Source organism: Uncinocarpus reesii, genomic scaffold (genome assembly GCF_000003515.1).
Source record: "Uncinocarpus reesii 1704 scaffold_3 genomic scaffold, whole genome shotgun sequence".
Lineage (NCBI taxonomy): Eukaryota > Fungi > Ascomycota > Eurotiomycetes > Onygenales > Onygenaceae > Uncinocarpus > Uncinocarpus reesii.
Window position 1 is genome coordinate 1,308,906 of NW_003052498.1, and position 18,054 is coordinate 1,326,959.

At 46.8% G+C, this 18,054-nt stretch overlaps 7 protein-coding genes across 7 annotated transcripts; 5 read left to right on the forward strand and 2 right to left on the reverse strand.

The window, feature by feature from the left end:
• Positions 1–52: 52 nt before the first annotated feature.
• Positions 53–1,643, forward strand: UREG_05225 (serine/threonine-protein kinase RIO2; the record flags this gene model as incomplete). The annotated part of the gene is made up of 4 exons (XM_002584490.1): positions 53–108; positions 288–423; positions 472–616; positions 694–1,643. The coding sequence occupies 4 exons, from the start codon at positions 53–55 to the stop codon at positions 1,641–1,643; spliced, it is 1,287 nt and encodes a 428-aa protein (XP_002584536.1).
• A 674-nt stretch (positions 1,644–2,317) lies between these two features.
• UREG_05226 (uncharacterized protein) lies at positions 2,318–3,128 on the forward strand (the record flags this gene model as incomplete). Its single annotated transcript, XM_002584491.1, has 3 exons — positions 2,318–2,403; positions 2,469–2,759; positions 2,879–3,128. The coding sequence occupies 3 exons, from the start codon at positions 2,318–2,320 to the stop codon at positions 3,126–3,128; spliced, it is 627 nt and encodes a 208-aa protein (XP_002584537.1).
• Positions 3,129–3,569: 441 nt separating this feature from the next.
• UREG_05227 (ATP-dependent protease La) lies at positions 3,570–6,490 on the reverse strand (the record flags this gene model as incomplete). Its single annotated transcript, XM_002584492.1, has 5 exons — positions 3,570–3,657; positions 3,738–4,871; positions 4,909–5,783; positions 5,821–5,957; positions 6,022–6,490. 5 exons carry the CDS (start codon positions 6,488–6,490, stop codon positions 3,570–3,572), a joined length of 2,703 nt encoding a protein of 900 aa, XP_002584538.1.
• A 671-nt stretch (positions 6,491–7,161) lies between these two features.
• On the forward strand, positions 7,162–8,211 carry UREG_05228 (porphobilinogen deaminase; the record flags this gene model as incomplete). Its single annotated transcript, XM_002584493.1, has 2 exons — positions 7,162–7,291; positions 7,478–8,211. The coding sequence occupies 2 exons, from the start codon at positions 7,162–7,164 to the stop codon at positions 8,209–8,211; spliced, it is 864 nt and encodes a 287-aa protein (XP_002584539.1).
• A 1,605-nt stretch (positions 8,212–9,816) lies between these two features.
• On the reverse strand, positions 9,817–11,096 carry UREG_05229 (uncharacterized protein; the record flags this gene model as incomplete). The annotated part of the gene is made up of 3 exons (XM_002584494.1): positions 9,817–10,392; positions 10,461–10,737; positions 10,795–11,096. 3 exons carry the CDS (start codon positions 11,094–11,096, stop codon positions 9,817–9,819), a joined length of 1,155 nt encoding a protein of 384 aa, XP_002584540.1.
• A 768-nt stretch (positions 11,097–11,864) lies between these two features.
• UREG_05230 (uncharacterized protein) lies at positions 11,865–12,781 on the forward strand (the record flags this gene model as incomplete). Its single annotated transcript, XM_002584495.1, has 3 exons — positions 11,865–12,025; positions 12,086–12,316; positions 12,520–12,781. The coding sequence occupies 3 exons, from the start codon at positions 11,865–11,867 to the stop codon at positions 12,779–12,781; spliced, it is 654 nt and encodes a 217-aa protein (XP_002584541.1).
• A 507-nt stretch (positions 12,782–13,288) lies between these two features.
• On the forward strand, positions 13,289–16,909 carry UREG_05231 (uncharacterized protein; the record flags this gene model as incomplete). Its single annotated transcript, XM_002584496.1, has 8 exons — positions 13,289–13,909; positions 13,956–14,150; positions 14,306–15,379; positions 15,432–15,832; positions 15,885–16,395; positions 16,443–16,628; positions 16,692–16,857; positions 16,896–16,909. The coding sequence occupies 8 exons, from the start codon at positions 13,289–13,291 to the stop codon at positions 16,907–16,909; spliced, it is 3,168 nt and encodes a 1,055-aa protein (XP_002584542.1).
• Positions 16,910–18,054: the final 1,145 nt, after the last annotated feature.

The following is an 18,054-nucleotide window of genomic DNA, read 5'->3' on the forward strand; positions in this document are numbered from 1 at the left end:
TAAATACCATTAATTTTAAATGGCCAACGAACCAACCTTTCTGTTGCTCATAATGTCCTTGAGCTCCCTAAAGCCGGATTCTCGGAATCCCGACCTTGTACTGGCAATGTAAATTTCTGTGACTATAATGAAATTGTCCCGTGCATCAGCAAAATACCCCTTTCCGACTTGTTCATGCATTCCACCAGCTGGAACCGGTTGGGTCACGTGACCGATAAGGTTTCCTTATCTGATAACAAAAAAGTGCATCAACTTGCCCACGATCCAATAACTACAACATCGATTAGCCGTCGTGGTATCAAGAATATCAAAATCTCCCTGTTTAAATTGACAAAGACACAAAATGAGACTCGATGCGAAGGCTTTGAGATACCTTACAAACGAGGATTTTCGGGTCCTTTCAGGCGTAAGGAGATGCGAGCTGTGCGATGCTATCTTAAACTGCAGCTGACGAGACAATAACGGCTATAGATCGAAGTCGGAAGTAGGAATCATGAAGTAGTGCCGACCCCACTGATTATCCAGCTTTCCGGCCTCCGTGGCGGCAGCGGCGTTCACAAATGCATATCGAATCTTGCGAAGCTGAACTTGATAGCAAAAGTAAAGAATGCGAAATGTACGTTCAAACCTTCAAAGGTTGAAACGAAGCTTTGGAGCTGTTGAAGGCTAATGTTTGGTGCCGATTTCTGGTAGATGACGGCTATAGACTTGCTTACGGCGGTCTCGATTACCTTGCCCTCCATACCCACCAAAAACAAAAGGTCATATACTCAGTCGGCAATCAAATTGGTGTCGGAAAGGAATCGGATATTATCGTAGTGGCAGACAACTCAAAAACGCAGAGAATATTGAAGATACATCGCCTGGGTCGGATATCCTTTCGATCGATTAAGAATAACCGAGATTATCTTCGGCACCGCACCTCGGCCTCTTGGATGTATATGTCTAGGTTGGCTGCGGTCAAGGAATTTGCATTCATGAAAGCGCTCAGGGAGCATGGATTCCCTGTGCCCGAGCCAATCGCGCAAAATCGCCATACAATTGTCATGAGTTTGATAGACGCTTTTCCGTTACGCCAGATTGCATCTGTACCGAATCCTGCATCGTTATACGCTGAGCTGATTGATCTGATTCTACGCCTTGCAAGCTTTGGATTAATACATGGCGACTTTAACGAGTTTAATATCTTGATTAAAGAAGAGTCGAAGAAAGCAGCAAAGGGGAAACAACCAGAAGGTTCAGAGATTGAGCCTGATGATCTCAAGCTTGTCCCTGTTGTTATTGATTTTCCACAGATGGTCTCAACGGACCACACGAATGCCGAGATGTATTTCGACAGAGATGTTAATTGCATCAAGAGATATTTCCAGAGGAGGTTCGGCTTTGTGAGCGATGAGCCGGGCCCATTCTTCCGTGACGCTAAAAAGTTGGTTGGGAGAGATGGTGCCGTGAGATTGGATGTTGAAGTTGAAGCCTCTGGGTTTTCTAGGAAGATGGCTCGAGAACTTGAAGCTTATATGAAGGAAGTGGGTGTTGATGGGGATAATGCACAGGAAAAAGACGATGAGGAAAGTGAATCAGGGTCAGATATTGGTGAAGAGGAAGATATTGGGGATGAACAGGATGGTCAATCAATTGGGTAAACCTCAAGTCCTACAGCAAGCAAAATAGGGTTACTAGTATACTGGCCCACGACCATAATCAACAATCTCCGTCCTCTTTCTTCACTCAGATCGGGCATCGCGCCGTCTGGAATGCGGCAATCTTGAACGCTGGGGTTTACTCGAAGCCTGTAGACCTTTTCATCGGCTACTGATGTAGTATTCGGCGCGGGCATTACCACCCAAGCAGGCTTGAAACCTCTTGGAGGAGTATCATCCGCTTCGCTTAGAGTAACCCGCCATTCCGACGATATTACCACAGAGATATTGAAGCACGCCTTTTCCTCGCTCGCATTTCTTGCATCAAGACCAATCCTTTGCTAGTCTCCTGTAAGGTGCAGTTTTGTTCTCAATTAATATTTCTCATTTTATTGTATAAACCGATTCTCGGTGGTTGACATTTGAAGCTGTCTGCTCCGTATATCCCAAGATAATGTACATAGGCTTGGCTGGTTTGCCATGTTTGCCCATAAAACTCTAAAACACGAGTTCAGTTAACCTACGGAGCGCTGCACTGTCCCAGGATGCATTATCTGATCGCAAAAAAAGGACCTTCAACCGCGCCGTTTCTATCGCAAAGTGTCGCCGTTGAACCTCCCAGTTGGAAACTTGCCTGCCTTGACTTGACCTACCCTCCATAGCAGTATCTCAACACAATGCCGAAACCAGCAAATTTTGCGAGGCTCCCCTTCAATTGGTACAAGCCTCCACTCCCAGTCGAGCAACGGAAACAGGTCTACCTGTAAGCTTACTCCCCTTCATGTCTTTCCTGAGATCTTAATGTTATTCTTACTGACCACCCTTTAGGCCAGAATTTACAATCACCCTAATCCGCACTCCCTTCCTCCCCCCGCGATATGCCTCCTTCTGGGTTCCCCTCTCCTTCAATAAGCTAGACTTGAAAGATTACTTGAAAAGGGTATACAACGTCGATGTGATCAAAGTGCGAAGCTATGTCGAGCAGCAAAAGGTCACGCGAGAAAGGCCAATGGGAAAAGAAGGCTATGGCCCGCTAAGAAGACCAATGTCAAAGAAGAAGATGACCGTGGAACTCACGGAGCCATTTGTGTGGCCGGAGGAACCAACGGATTATTCGCCGTATGTTCTTATTGTTCCGTTTTAGATTTGTGGAAAATATACAATCCCCCCATCCGCAACCCGGGGGGAAAAGAAGGACATGGCTGATGAATAATACTGATTCTTTCCGTGCTTTACAGGTGGGAGCGAGATACCTACTTCGATGCCAAAAAGTCGCAGGACGATTTCCAAGAAGCCCACGGCCATGATGCCGCCATGAAAGCTCCAGAGCGCGAGAGAGAATTGCTGGCTGAGCAGGCAACACGCCTAAAAGCGGGAAAAGAGGCATGGCAGCCAACGTGGCAGACTTTGGGATTGAATTTCGAGAGACCGTTGCTGAAACCGCATTCAACGAAATCCTCCCAATCATCGTCTCCACCGCAGAAATGATAAAATGGCCGTTAACGATGGGCCAAATTAAATATAAGGTGATCTAGAACAGTGTTGGGTAAGAAGTTTGGGGATACGATTGAAGTGACCCATGGTCGGCAGTATTCACAACAGTGTATTATCTATTAGCGTCTAAGTGGTAGACTTGTATCAATAACTCATATGAATCGAAATTTAGTTGTTTCAAAATAGGCTATCCAACCAGTAGTAATTGGAAGCGGTTCCAAAAGTTGAGAGCTTGCGATATCAGTAGGAATGCTTAGTGGTTATAATATGTATACAAATGGTATGGCTTCAAAAGACCGACGCTTTAAGGCAAAAAAATCAAGTGGGCCACTACTTCTCTCTTAACACCGTCGCTATTGCCTGTGAACTCGGGTCACGAAATCCACCAGAGCCCTATTGCGGTTAAAAGCCGCAAGGATGTCGGACCATCCAAAATTACAATCTGCTTTCAAATAGCGGATGGCGATGCTCCCCAGGCCAGTGGCCATGGGGCCAGATGTGCCGAATAGCTTCCCAAATATGCCTTTTCAACAGAGTATTAGCATACGCCAAAAACCAACGTGGCTGAGCAAGGATAATTAGCGGCAAGAATGCTCAACTTACTTGACATAAACGATTTCTAGCTCGCTCTGCACCTCCACAGGAACATCTCGAACATCTTTCCGGTTATGATCTGGCAAAAGGACAGTCTTCACCCCAGCCCTATGGGCGCCAATGAGTTTCTCTTTGATGCCACCAACAGGCATCACACGTCCACGAAGGGAGATTTCACCGGTCATGGCGATCTCCGGTGGCACTGTTTTACCTGAAAAGAGCGAAACCAAAGCAATAGTATGTGCCAGGCCTGCAGAGGGCCCGTCCTTTGGAATGGCCCCGGATGGGCAATGGACGTGCAGACTGCGGTGTTTCATGATGTCTTCATTGGGATCTTGGGTGAGGGCCAATTCGTATGAATGTGCTTTAACCCAAGTCAAAGCAACTTCAACTGATTCTTTCAATACATCTCCAAGCTTTCCGGTCAGTTGAACACTTCCATTCCCCGGCATATCGGCGACCTCGATGAAAAGAATACTTCCCTGGCCGCCACTAGAGTAAGCTACGAGGCCAGTAACAATCCCAGGTCGTGCATGTTTTTCCGCAATTTCTTCATCGAACTTTTCAATACCAAGGATTTCGTCAAGGTCTTCAATTGTGACCTTTGGGTTATATGTGCCAGCCTTTTCATCGTCTTTGGCATCTGCGTACTGAACCGCTTTGAAGCGACAGACGGAACCAATCTCCCGTTCCAGATTGCGGACTCCAGCCTCGCGGGTGTAAGATGTGATTATTTTGTCAAGAACTTCATCGCTCAATTCAACTTGTCCATCGGAAAGCCCGTTAGTTCTGACTTGTTTCGGGACGAGATGTCTCCTCGCGATATGCCGTTTCTCGATGGTCGTATAACCCGACAGTTGTATCGTTTCCATACGGTCGAGGAGTGGTGCAGGGATCGTATCCAAAGAATTAGCTGTCGCAATAAACAAAACCTTGCTCAAATCAATAGGAATGTTGATATAATGATCAGAAAAGCTGTGGTTCTGTTCAGGGTCCAATACTTCAAGCATCGCAGCTGAAGGATCACCATGGAAGTTCGCACCGCCCACTTTGTCGATTTCGTCGAGCAGGAATACCGGGTTAGCAACGCCAACCTTTTTAAGGCCATTCACGATGAGACCCGGCATGGCGGCAACATATGTCCTGCGGTGGCCGCGGATTTCAGCCTCATCCCTCACACCTCCCAAGTGAGATACGGTGAAATCTCCGTCCTAACGAAGTCGCAACGGACTTTGCAAGACTAGTTTTTCCGGTACCAGGGGGTCCAACCAAGAGAAGGATTGGGGATTTGTCGGTCTTTCGCTTGGATTTAAGTACTTGTAACTTCGTTTCGATGTTGTCTCGCTCGGCATCAGGTGCGGTTTCCACATCATCCAATCTGCTTTCCGTAGCAGTAAGATCGCTAGATAGCTTAGATATCTCACTATGAACCTCGCTGTTCAATGATTGTTTAAGCTTGAGAACCGCAAGGGACTCTAGCAGTCGCTTTTTTATTTTCTCAAGCCCATAGTGATCGTCATCTAGTTGCTTCCGTGCTCGTTTCAACGTTTCAACTCCTAGTTGATCTTCTGTTACTTTTGTCCACGGGATTTCAGCCAGATTCTCCAAGTAAGTACGGCAGACGCCGTACTCTGCATTTATCGGGTTCATTTGCCGTAACCGTTTGAGTTCTCGGTCGGCGACCTTTTGAGCTTCAGGGCTTAATTGCGCCTCTTGGAGCCGCTGTTGAAGCTCGTCAATTTCGTTATTCTCCTTCTCTCCTTCACCTTCCCCTTTTCCGAATGGAGGGTACGGGAGAGCCGCACCGGCAGGTCGTCTCGCAAACATTTCTCTTTGCCGAGGATCCAACGTGTTTATATCAATCCCGAAATTCGATGGAAGACTTGTAGAGATTGTAGTCACTTTTATGACGTTTTTAATGGATTGAACTTGTTTGACCAACAAGTCAATTACCCGTTCCAGTCGAACTTTCAGGTCCAAAGATGCCAAGATACGCAGTTTCTCCTCAAAGCTACCATCTGCTATTTCTGCCATGAAGTCGGCAAGGCTACCAGCCTGGGAGAGATCTTTTTTCGAGATAAGGAGCTCGAACCTCCTCGCAACGAGCGGTGACATGCCCCGATTTCGAGGAGAACATAGATGCCAATCGTAACAGTGCGAGAAATTCACGCGATAACTGCTTAAGCTGGTCGAATAGTTCAGGAATCTCATCGTCGATAGAATGGGGCACTAGGATACAACAACATCTGTTAGCATCGCATACGGATTCTTTTCTGGGAGGAAGTGGCTATACCTGGCTCATCGTAAACGGTGATTTCCGCCTCGAAATGTGGTTTTTCCTTGGTAATTTTCCGAATAGTGAATCTCTTTGCTCCTTCTACAAGCATGTATGGCTCTGAATTCGGTCGACCTTGGACGCCGATCACTTTGGCAACCGTTCCATGTGCAAATAAATCCGCTTTGGAGGCGCGTGCTGGGTCGATTTTGACATTAGCTTGACCATTTTTGCTCTCCTCGTCTCCATTGTTGAGCAAGCGTTGACCGTCCTTTGAGAGCAGCGGTGAGCCGAGAGGTACGCAGCCGATAACAACAGGGGCGTTGCCGTATCTCTGGGAGGACCGGCTGAATATGGATGTTAAGAGGATAGGGATATCAGGACGGTCCGCGAGAGGGATTCTCAGACTCGTTCCGGGTAAGAGGAGAGTCCCTTTCGCCAGGGGAACGAGAGGGAGTTTCATCGTTCGGCTGTTGGTGGTACTCATGCTGGCTGATGGGCGGAACAAAAGTGCAGATGACAATGTATCGTGACTAGTGGGCCATAACACAACAGTATAAAGCAAAGGGACAACGGGGCAGTTATAAAAAGAAGCAGAAAGTGAAGGACGAAGCCAGAATGCCAGAGAACCTCCCCTCAGACGAAAGCGAGATGACGATGGCAACAAGATACCGAGGTTACTGTAATACGGTATTTCGTTGTCCGTGACACCTGTTCACCCTCCCGGTGGCGTAATTTCCATAACACGCGTTGTGTCAAGAGGGCTTCTGCCGCCGACAGTTCGCAAAATGTTCAAATCAACTTGCTTTTCCATATTCTGGCAATGTATAGCTGCCTTAGGATAGCCTGGTAGCTTTCAATGGCGCTGGGCTGGAGAAAAAATGGGGGATTGAGATGGTAATTCCCCGAGGCTGGTCCTGGTTGTGGCCTTCAAGTGGATTTATTGCTCTGAACTCCGAACTTTCATCACGAGTGAAAAGAGTCAACCGTTGTCGAGCTGTGAAAGCAAAGTCCACGAAATAAACTGTGTCTCTGTGGTTTGCGATATTCTGTTTTATCTCTCTGTACAACAGCATTAGCCTGTCAAACTGCACTGATTTACAGCATTTCACTGCTTCCAAGGTATACCCCTCTCGTCGGCGCCATCTCACCATCGCCATGGCTTCTACCGAAAGAAAAACATACACTATTGGGACGCGAAAGTCGCCGCTTGCTCTTGTCCAAACCGACCTCGTCCGTCGCGCCCTCCAAACCGCCTACCCAAATTGCGACTTAAAAGTGCACGGTCGTGACTCTGCCGGGGATTTGAACAAAATCACCCCACTCCGAGAATTTTCAACAAAGAACCTTTGGACTGAAGAGCTCGAGGAACTGTTGATAGCAAAAGAGGTCGATCTTGTTGTGAACTCTTTAAAAGGCAAGTAGAATAACCATAGAATTTTCAAAGTAGGATCTAACGTTTTCTATTTCCTAGATGTCCCGACTCAGATTCCAGACGCTTGCGTACTCGGTGCGATGATGCCACGCGAGAATCCAAGAGATGTGCTAGTTATCAAGAAAGGCTTACCGTGGATGACTCTGGCGGAACTCCCAGCTGGCTCAGTAGTTGGAACGTCCTCAGTACGCCGCACAGCTCAGCTTGCACGACATTACCCCCATCTAGTAGTCCAAGATATCAGAGGCAACATCGACACCCGATTAGCAAAACTGGATGCAGAAGATGGCCCGTTTACCTGTCTGATAATGGCTGCTGCAGGTTTGCTGAGAACCGGCCATGAAAATCGCGTCACGCAATATTTAGACTCTAAAAATGGAAAGATGCTGCATGCCGTTGGGCAAGGTGCGTTGGGGATTGAAGTTCGCACTGACGACGAAGTGATGAAAGATATGGTAAATAAAATCGGGGACATGCCGACGACCTATGCATGCATGGCCGAAAGGAATTTACTACGGACCGTTGAAGGTGGTTGCAGCGCTCCGCTTGGCGTTGAAACGGAGTGGATTCAAGACGATAATGGAAAGAGTTTATTGAGGCTGAGGGCGATTGTGGTGAGCGTTGATGGGAAGGAAGCTGTGGAGCTGGAAAAGGATGGCGATGTTGAATCTATTGAGGAAGCGGAAGCCTTTGGCAAACAAGTTGCGCTCGAGCTTATTGACAAAGGGGCCGGAAAGATATTGGAAGAAATTCAGCGCCAAAAGAGACAGTAAGAAGGGATGCCGTACGGCTTTTATTTATAGTAAAAGATCTGAAAGATAGAAATAACCAGGTCCTCTACTGCAAAATGCTCGTTGAAAGTTGACGGCTAGTGACAATACTAAAGCGATACCACTTGAATCCCATATTTTTATCCGAATCCGGGGATCAAATGCTCAACCGCTTGCAATGTGCAGTTTAACAAACCAAACATTTTAACAGCCTTATCAATCTAGACAAAAATTGTCCCATCGCTGCCAGGTCTGCTTGTAGAACCGTTACGAGTCACGGGTTAGGCAACCTAGTTTAGTTATCTATGCTGTTCCTGTCTCACCCAAATCGAACGTGCAGTTGATGAAAACCACAGGGCCATTTTAAACATTGGAACTTAATCGTTCAATATCTTACACTAGGCCAAAATGCCACTATTCGGTCGAAGCTTTGAAGATCCAGAAAAACGGACTCCAGATGACTATCCTCGTATCTACCTCTTCGGTGATTCTCTGACGGAGCGGGGCTTTAACGAACAAGACTCGGGATTCGGGTGGAAGTTGACACAGTATTATGAGGATCGGGTTGAGGTTGTCAACGAAGGTATTTTCAGATTGGGAACGTTTCATGAGGTGTTACTTTTACTGATATGATGAGCCATAGGATACTCTGGGTATGTTTTGACGAGAGTTGTTTGTCATTTTTACGAAGTTTAGAAGCAAAGTAGTGCTATGGTAATGAACATCGCTGATTCCCAACCGGGTAGACAAACAACAAGGTCTCTTCGTCAAGTTTTTGAAAGGGACATCATTGGGGTAGCCGAAAAGCGCGGCTCTCCCGCGCCATTGTTGATAACGATATTTCTGGGTGCCAACGATGCGTGCTTAGTTGGTGACAGCACATATGTCCCCATAGCACAGTATGAAGAGTGTATCCGACACTATGTGAATACCATCCTTGATCATCATGCTACCAATGGAACCAAAATCGTCTTGATATCGCCGCCTCCCATCGATGTGCCTCCGCCAAAAGATCTATCAGCTGATGCAACAAAAATTCCCTCCGTTGCAGACTATCTGCGGAGTGTGGCCGCAAGAGGCCTAGGTCACAGAACTTGGGAGTCCAAACGCCAGTTTGCAAAGAAGATCGTAGAGATTGGACGTGAGTTTGAGGCAAAGACGGATCGAGTGGCTCTTTTGGATTTTTGGACTGCTGTCACCAAGTTCGCGTGTCAAGAGCAAAATGAAGGTGAATCAGGGGACGTATTTCACAATCTTGATCTCGAAGAGAGACTTCCGGGAAGCGGCATGCCAGGGTCGAATAGATTTGGGCGCAGTTACTTCACTGACGGGCTTCACTTTGGCAAAAAGGTAGGCCTTGCAAATGTCGCTCTGTCATGAATTCTGTTTGCTGACGTTTGTTGCTAGGGGTACGAGATTCTCAGTCGAGAAGTCATGGATCTCATTTTAACGCGATGGCCTGAGCTCAAAAAAGAGAATTTTCCGCTTCGAGTAAGACGCGCCCGTTCCGGATGCTTCGGTTGTTTAGGCTAAATATCAGATATCAGGATTGATATCAACAAATGTTGGTTAGACGCTGTACCCGAATTGTAAACAATCTCTTGCGAGTTAGCCTCTATTCAAGGTGTTACCGGAACCTTTTGGGTTTTCCTCCTTGAATTCGTCCCATGCTCGTGCTTTCATAGTCTCTTCGTCCGCTTTCTCAAGATCATCCTCATCGATTTCTTTCGGGACCCCAGATTGTTCACCTCCGCCTTCGATGATTCCGCCTCTTCTCCGTTCTTCCTCTAGATAATCCTCAATAGTCATCGTTGGTAAATTATGTCCAGGCCGGAAAACCCCTTTTTGAAACTCTGCTCTTCGGCTTGTGAGCACAAAAGGTTGGAGCGGCACACCGTTTTTTCTCAAAAGAGGCCCCTGTCCACGGCCCCTTGAAGAAAGCCCTAGGTCAAGCCGATCGGAATACCCTGACGTGTCGTGTGCGTCGCGCCTTCTGGCATCCGGAGGAGGCTGAGGTGACTGGTCCAAAGCGTTCTTGAGTGCAAGCTTCAGCATGGATACTTCTTGCGATAACATGTCCAAAGATTGAAAAGTCTGATGTGTATAGAGGTTGACTTCTGCCAAGTATAATTGCCGCGCAATCTCATCATCATTTTCTATTGACTGCTGGCTTCTGGAAAGATGCTATTGGGCATGCAAGAACCACTGTGAGCATGCAGATCATAAAATTGAGTAGATTCCCAAGTCCCTACCTCAAGTTTTTGTTTTAACTCCTTCTCATCCCGGAAACGGTTGATTTTGACTTGCCTCCGAGCAGCGGCATCATTTGGAGGAGCAAGACTAAATGAGTCTGGTGACTCAAGGTATCGCTCGTAGAGCTCCTTATCCGTTGTAGACAGGATTCCATATTGATCTAACAATCTTAGAAACTGTTCGTATTCCTCACGAAGGCGCTGTATGTTCTTCAAACGGTCTGGACCCTGCGATCGTTGCAGCAATTCCGCAAATAGGTAATCAACAGTCGCGTATCTAGAGATCGGCAGGTGGTTAGCAAGAGGAGGTAGTTTTGAGGGCAAGTAACCATACTGTAAGTCAGCGGTAGCAATATCCTCCAAGGACTCGTTTGAACTAAATATCGAAAACTTAGAGATCTGTTTCTGACAAGCTTCGAACGCGTGGACCGCCGAATTGAACCGATCAGTGAGAGTAGGATCGTTGATGGGAACAGTTTCCACGGCCTTTTTTTGAGCCTTGGCAGAAGCGAAGAGAGCCTGCAGACTCTGCGGTTCTTCCTCCATTGTAGCCTGAGGGCGTTGTATCAGACTCGGAAACGATCTCAGGAGCTGGGTGGACAACAACAGGCAATGAACATGGGTTTTCTGGAGCATTGTCTCAACATCACAAGAAAGCCTAAACACCAGCAGCTATTAATAACTAACTTACTAAACTCTCCTGTCAACAAAGATTCAACCCTCTTTCCATCCCATCTGAACCAATTCTCCTACTTGTTGCATGCGCGTCCGCCGTTCAGGAGTGTTGGACACAGAGGCTCTACTGTCCGATTTAACGTGCCTTTCAGAAATGCCCGTGCTAACTCTTCTGCAACCGTCCCGTGCAATGGCGGCGGTGTGTGTAGGCCCAGCATGGGGCTGCATCTTTACATCCCTTTCAAACCTGGCCACTCTCTTTGACTTGCACTTTCAGACTATGAATGGCTCGAAACGAGCATCAAGGCTGGGTTTATGCTTTCTGCCCTTTGTATGTACATACTTTCTCAGTTTTGGAAAATATTGATATCTGTTTGACTGGGGTTACCTCTACCTAAGATCGTTCTCCCTGCCTACATACTGGCCTGAAGTAGCGGGGTAGCGATTCTCCAACTGCTTCTGCGTCTCTGTCCAAAGGAAATTCCCTTCTTTTTAGTATCACCCTGAACTCCTCCTGCGAGTACCGTTTTCTCTGCTGCTGGATGGACCAAGGCTTATCCTCTCTTAGCCAGTACCGCGCTGATAGCTTTGCAAATTCATCCTTGGACCCATGCTGAGAAAACCAGCTACTCCCGTTACACATTTTGATCTCACGTACTTTTCTTACTTTTCTAACACTTGCCGGCAGTGAATCGGCAGAGCTCTATCACTCGCAGTTCAGTTCAGAGGATGGGTTCGCCGAGCGTTGTTGACGAGCCTAATGACCGACTTGAACCTGAGCCAGCAGGATTCAGTGAGCTTGCAGAGTCTGACAGCGAAGATGACTCCAGCACAAACAAGGAGAACGTGTCGGATGTACGGCGACAACAGAATTTGAGGTTCAAAAACCTGTTCGTTGGACTCCCAAGCCCCTCCTCTTTTCTTTATTTCTAACAATGTTGATATCGTAGGCTGCTGGCGCGGGCAGAGAAAGTCACTGCAGAGGATATCCAGAAAGCAATTAAAGTGACCAAAGACAGCGAACTGTCTATGTCAAATATCCTTGCGAAGCAGGATTTTGCATCTGTTGTGCACGATCCACGAGAATATCAGTTGGAGCTATTCGAAAAGGCGAAAACTAACAATATCATCGCCGTGCTCGATACTGGTATTACCATTGCTTTCTTTAGCCCTTGTTTCTTGTCCGTTGAATACCTAATCGCAGAGCTCTAATGATATTTAGGATCCGGGAAGACCCTGATTGCCGTACTGCTTCTCAAACACATAGTGGAACAAGAGTTGGTGGATCGAAGCGCAGGGAAGCCCCCTCGCGTTGCATTTTTCTTGGTAATGCATCCTTCTTTTATTTTCCAACTCCTTTAGCTAATCCTCCATAGGTTGACAGTGTTACCCTGGTGTTCCAGCAAGCTGCTGTTCTCCAAAACCAGATTGATCAGAAGATCGACAAGTTCTGTGGTGCAATGGAGACACATCTCTGGGATGGGGAAACCTGGGCTAAACATCTTGCTAACAATATGGTTATTGTTTGCACTGCTGAAGTGCTGCACCAATGCCTTCTTCACTCTTTTGTCAAAATGGAAAATATTAACCTACTAATTTTCGATGAAGCTCATCATGCAAAGAAGGATCACCCATACGCAAGGTAATGGAAAGTTCGCTATATTCTCATCACAACGTTAACGGCCTGTAGGATCGTTAAAGATTTTTACTTGAAGGAGACGGCCACTAAAAAACCGAAGATCTTTGGCATGACCGCATCACCTGTTGATGCCAAAGTGGACGTAGTAAAGGCCGCAAGGTAAGCCTGCCTTTACCGTGCATGCGATCCAAAATTATTCACGCAGTGAAGGAACCTTGAGACGATATTGAATAGCCAAATTGCGACTGCTTCCAATCTTTCCCTCCTCCGGCAGACTGTTGCACGGCCGATTGAGGAGTCTTGGGTCTATGACGGACTCGATCGACCGTTCGAAACGAAATTGTACACAACACTGCATTCCCGGTTTGGGGACGTAAGTGCACTTGGTAAAATTTTCAAATTTTCACTTCATGCCTCCTCAACTCTAGGTGCTTGGTGCGCTGATTGGGTTTGGTCATATATATTGACCGAAGAGGCACTACCTAAGCTAGAAGGCCGTGCAACCCGAACCGCAATGGGCAATCTTCCTCTGGCGAAGATCTCTAAACCGGAGGCAGAAATCCAGCGGCTTCGAGCAGCAGGTGAAGTTCTACGTTCGCATAGGTTCGAGAACCCGAATGGTCGGCCTGAACTGCTTAGCCCAAAGGTTCGACGATTGCACCAGGAGCTTTCGAAGTACTTTGAGAGGCATACTGACACCAAATGCATCGTTTTTACGGAAAAACGACATACCGCCAGGATTCTGAGTGATCTTTTCGCTAAGATTGGAACCGAATATCTTCGACCTGGGCTCCTAATAGGAGTGCGATCGGATCCTTCTGGTGCTACGAATGTGTCGTTTCGCCAGCAGATCTTGGAGGTTGTGAAATTTAGAAACGGAGAAGTGAATTGTCTGGTAATTTATCTTGATATGCTCCCTGTTGGACTGCTGATGAGCACTCGACTAATAGTAGTAAAGTTTGCAACTTCTGTTGCAGAAGAAGGCCTTGATATCCCAGACTGCAATCTCGTTGTCAGGTACGCCAACCATCTCCGGATGAAAATGCTTTATACTGAAGTTGATAGGTTCGACCTGGCATGCACTCTTACCCAATATATCCAAAGTCGCGGACGGGCAAGGCACGTGAATTCGACGGTGAGAGGCCGCATACTTCTGATATTAAGCAACGCTAATCTTATAGTTTGCCCATATGGTGGAGCAAGATAATGTTGTTCACAAAGAGAGCGTGAAATACCTTCAAAGCTCAGAGGTAAGCGAGCGCTCCAGGGTTAATATCTACACACATGTCAATCTTGTTTTAGGATATTATGAACCGATTCTGCACCTCTTTACCAAAGGATCGCATCCTGAATTCCTCCAACGATATAGACGCCCTGTATGAGGGTGACCGGGACAAGCGAACCTATACCGTGCAAACCACAGGAGCAAAATTGACCTATAGCTCTGCGTTAGTTGTGCTTTCCCATTACGCTAGCTCCCTGGTAAGCCTCATATCCCTGATCTGCTTCGCGCCTAACGTGGTTATCTCAGCAATACGAAAAGGAGACTTCGGCCAATGTAAATTACTATCATAGCTTTTCACAGAATGCATTTCACTGTGAAGTTGTCCTCCCGGAGAAGTCACCAGTCCGCGGATTAACGGGGAAGCCGGCGTCAAAGAAACTAGTCGCCAAACAATCCGCCGCCTTTGAGACATGTCTGTTGCTTAGGAAGCATGGACTCCTGGATGATCACTTTGTGTCAACATACCATAAGCGGTTACCTGCCATGAGAAATGCCCGCCTAGCGATATCCTCCAAAAAAAGTAATCAATATGATATGATAGTGAAACCGAATTTATGGCAGTCATCTCGTGGAGCAATCCCGACAACGCTCCATGCTGTGGCCTTCAATCTTCGGCCGAATAAAGCTCTACGCCGGGAGTATCATTCGCTGGTTATCCTAACTCGAGAGAAACTTCCAGAGTTCCCAAAGTTTCCGCTCTATTTGGAGGATGACATTCAGTGTGATGTTATTTGCACTCCAATAGAATGCAGCATACAAGTATCCGACGAGGACTTGGAAGTACTAACCACCTTTACGCTCCGAATATTTCAGGACGTATTTCATAAGATTTATGAGCGGAATATCCCGATGATGACCTACTGGCTCGCTCCTTTAAACCTGCTGAGCGATCTCGCCTCTGCCAACGTATCGCCCCGGAGTATTCTGGACTGGGGGATTTTGAAGGCTGTTTTTGATGAACCAGACATCTCCTGGTCCATAGGTAATTCAAAGAAGTTTGCCAAGAATCATTTTGTTTATGACAGATGGGATGGCAGATACCGATATTTCACGCTTGGTGTTGACCCGAATCTTAAGCCTTCAGACCCTCCGCCTGCAACTGTGGCTCGTCGTCGACATATGGGTAATATAATGGACTATTGTCTCAGTTTATTCAAAAACTCCCGGAAGAAGTTTCTTGAAACGTGCGACTGGAATCAGCCTGTCATCAGGGCAGAACTCATTCAACTTCGCCGGAATCTACTGGATAAACGGACCGAAAAGGAAAAGCAGAATGAAGGGGAGTGTTTTATTTGTCTTGAAGCTCTAACGGTGTCGGCAGTAAGTCAAATCGCCTCCATTCACCGAATATTAAAACTAATGTACCTGATAGATACCCGCCTCAGTTGCTGCATTGGCTTTTGCATTTCCGGCTATAATCAGCCGCCTTGAATCGTATCTCATTGCGTTGGAAGCTTGTCAGAAATTGGATCTATCTATTCCCGCGGAGCTTGCGCTAGAGGCCTTGACCAAGGACTCTGACAATACAGAAGAACATCGAGCAATGCAGGTTCATTTTCAGAGAGGTATGGGAAAGAATTATGAACGTCTAGAATTCCTTGGTGACTGCTTTTTGAAAATGGCGACCTCTATATCGCTCTTTACCATGAATCCGGATAACGACGAGTATGATTTCCATGTTAAGCGGATGTGTTTGGTCTGCAACCAGAATCTTTTCAAGGCGGCATTGAATCTTAAACTTTACGAATTTATCCGAAGTCAAAGCTTTTCAAGGTATTTAAACTCATTCGCTAGATTGCGTTGCTGCTTACTGACAAGAAGATAGGAGAGGTTGGTATCCGGAGGGCTTAACCCTGTTACAAGGCAAAGGCCAGAGCAAAACAGCCCCCGAAAATAAGCATGCGCTTGCCGATAAAACCATTGCAGACGTTTGCGAGGCTCTCATTGGGGCATCTTACTTGTCTGGAGGCAAATCTCACAGGTTCGATATGGCAGTCAGGGCGGTAACTGTGTTTGTAAACAGCAGCGACCATAACGTCTCGGATTGGCAAGATTATTCCAAGCTCTACGCGCTACCCAGATACCAAACAGCAGTCTCAGATCCGGCAGAGATCGACTTAGTGGCTCAGATTAAAGAGAAATTAGGCTATCAATTCAAGTACCCCAAGCTCCTACGGTCCGCGTTTACACATTCTTCGTACCCCAGCGCCTGGGCGGCAGTGCCTTGTTATCAAAGACTTGAATTTCTTGGCGATTCCTTGCTTGACATGGCTTGTGTCGAGCATCTGTACCATCGATATCCGGATAAAGACCCTCAATGGCTCACGGAGCATAAAGTAAGTTTCTACTCTAGTTCGCGCAAAGCCCTTATTGACTTCTTCAGATGGCGATGGTGTCGAATAAATTTCTAGGATGTGTTGCGGTTAAGCTTGGGCTACATCCTCACCTCCGTCATTTTAGTGCTCCGATTCAGTCCCAAATAGCGACGTATGTCGAGGAAATTGAAGCAGCAGAGCTAGAAAGTGGCGACTCACCTGATGCATGGACGTCAACGAGCGATCCCCCGAAGGTAAGGGAGTTGTTGGAGGTTAGGCTGACGGGTTTTTAAAGAGAGACTGATAATCTGCTCTAGTGCCTTCCGGATATGGTAGAAGCATATATTGGTGCCATATTCATTGACTCAGACTTTCGTTATGAGGTGGTTGAAGACTTTTTCGAAAGGTTCCTCAAAAGGTATTTTGAGGATATGACCATTTATGACACTTATGCAAACAAACACCCAACGGTTGGGACCCTCGGTTCGTAGCGAAATACAAATCATGCTAACTGTCTATAGACATATTTACATAATAGACTGACGGTCGATTTTGGATGCACTAATTACTTTTTGAAGGCAGGAGAGTTGGCGCATGTTGATGGAGCCGAGACTCGGGTTTGGGCGGCGGTCGTGGTGCATGATGTACAGGAACCCGTGGGGGAAGCCGTGGCTACTTCGGCTCGTTACGCTAAAGTTAAAGCAAGTGAAAATGCGCTGCGTAAACTAGAGGGTCTTCCGCCTTTCAAATTCCGAGAGTTATACGGATGCGATTGCCAGGCCAATCAAAACGGGGAACATGATAGTAGCGACATCAGTCGCGGATAAAATGCCATTCAAATCTATACATTGTATTGGGTTACATTCAGAATTTCCGTTTTGCATATCGCATTGTCACTTGGGTGAGTATGGAACAATTCAATAATACTACTGGGTGAAGCATTAGAAATTTGGCTAAAGAGTTGGGAGTCTGTATGGCACAAGAGGGCGTTTTCTGTAGGCTCTTCGAAGGATAAAGCCGTAACGACACTATTGCAAACACCCACTATTAATCCTCGTCTTCCTCTACACTGCTGCGGTTGTTCTATCAAGCCGCTGCTTGTGACAAGCCAGGAGACAGTTGTAAGAGTCCCTGTTGTTACACGTTGGGTCACTATAAAAGGTTCCATTGGTTCTTCCTCCCTGGCATCGCCCGGAATCGATGGTGTGGCCAGTGTGAGATATTGTCTCTTCGATCCGCGCAAAGCAATTTGTTCAAGTGCTTCACCAATGTCCTTGCGACACTTAGGCAGGAAATATTTGCTCTTTGTCTTAGTATCTTATAACTTGCAAGTGCCTGAAGCTGGCGGAAGGATGGCGCAGCGGGGTGGGAGAAGTGGTTTGTTTGCTGGCATAGTTGATAGCCAACCAATCAACGAGAGATAAAAAGAAGTCGAGAGCGACTTGATAAGCAGGTAGAAATTGATGGCTGGGCTCGATTCGACACAAATAGGCCACGTTCTGGTACACGCAGCACCTGTAGATGCACTTAAAGAGGGTCAGCGGTGACCAGCTCTCCACTTGCGAGCTAGGGATAAACTCGTTGGCTTTCATTCCAAAGTTCATTACTTGAGCACAATTGGTAAACCTATGAAAGTTTCGGTCATCAGCGCAGAGCCGACCGTTGTCTGATTGCTTTTGA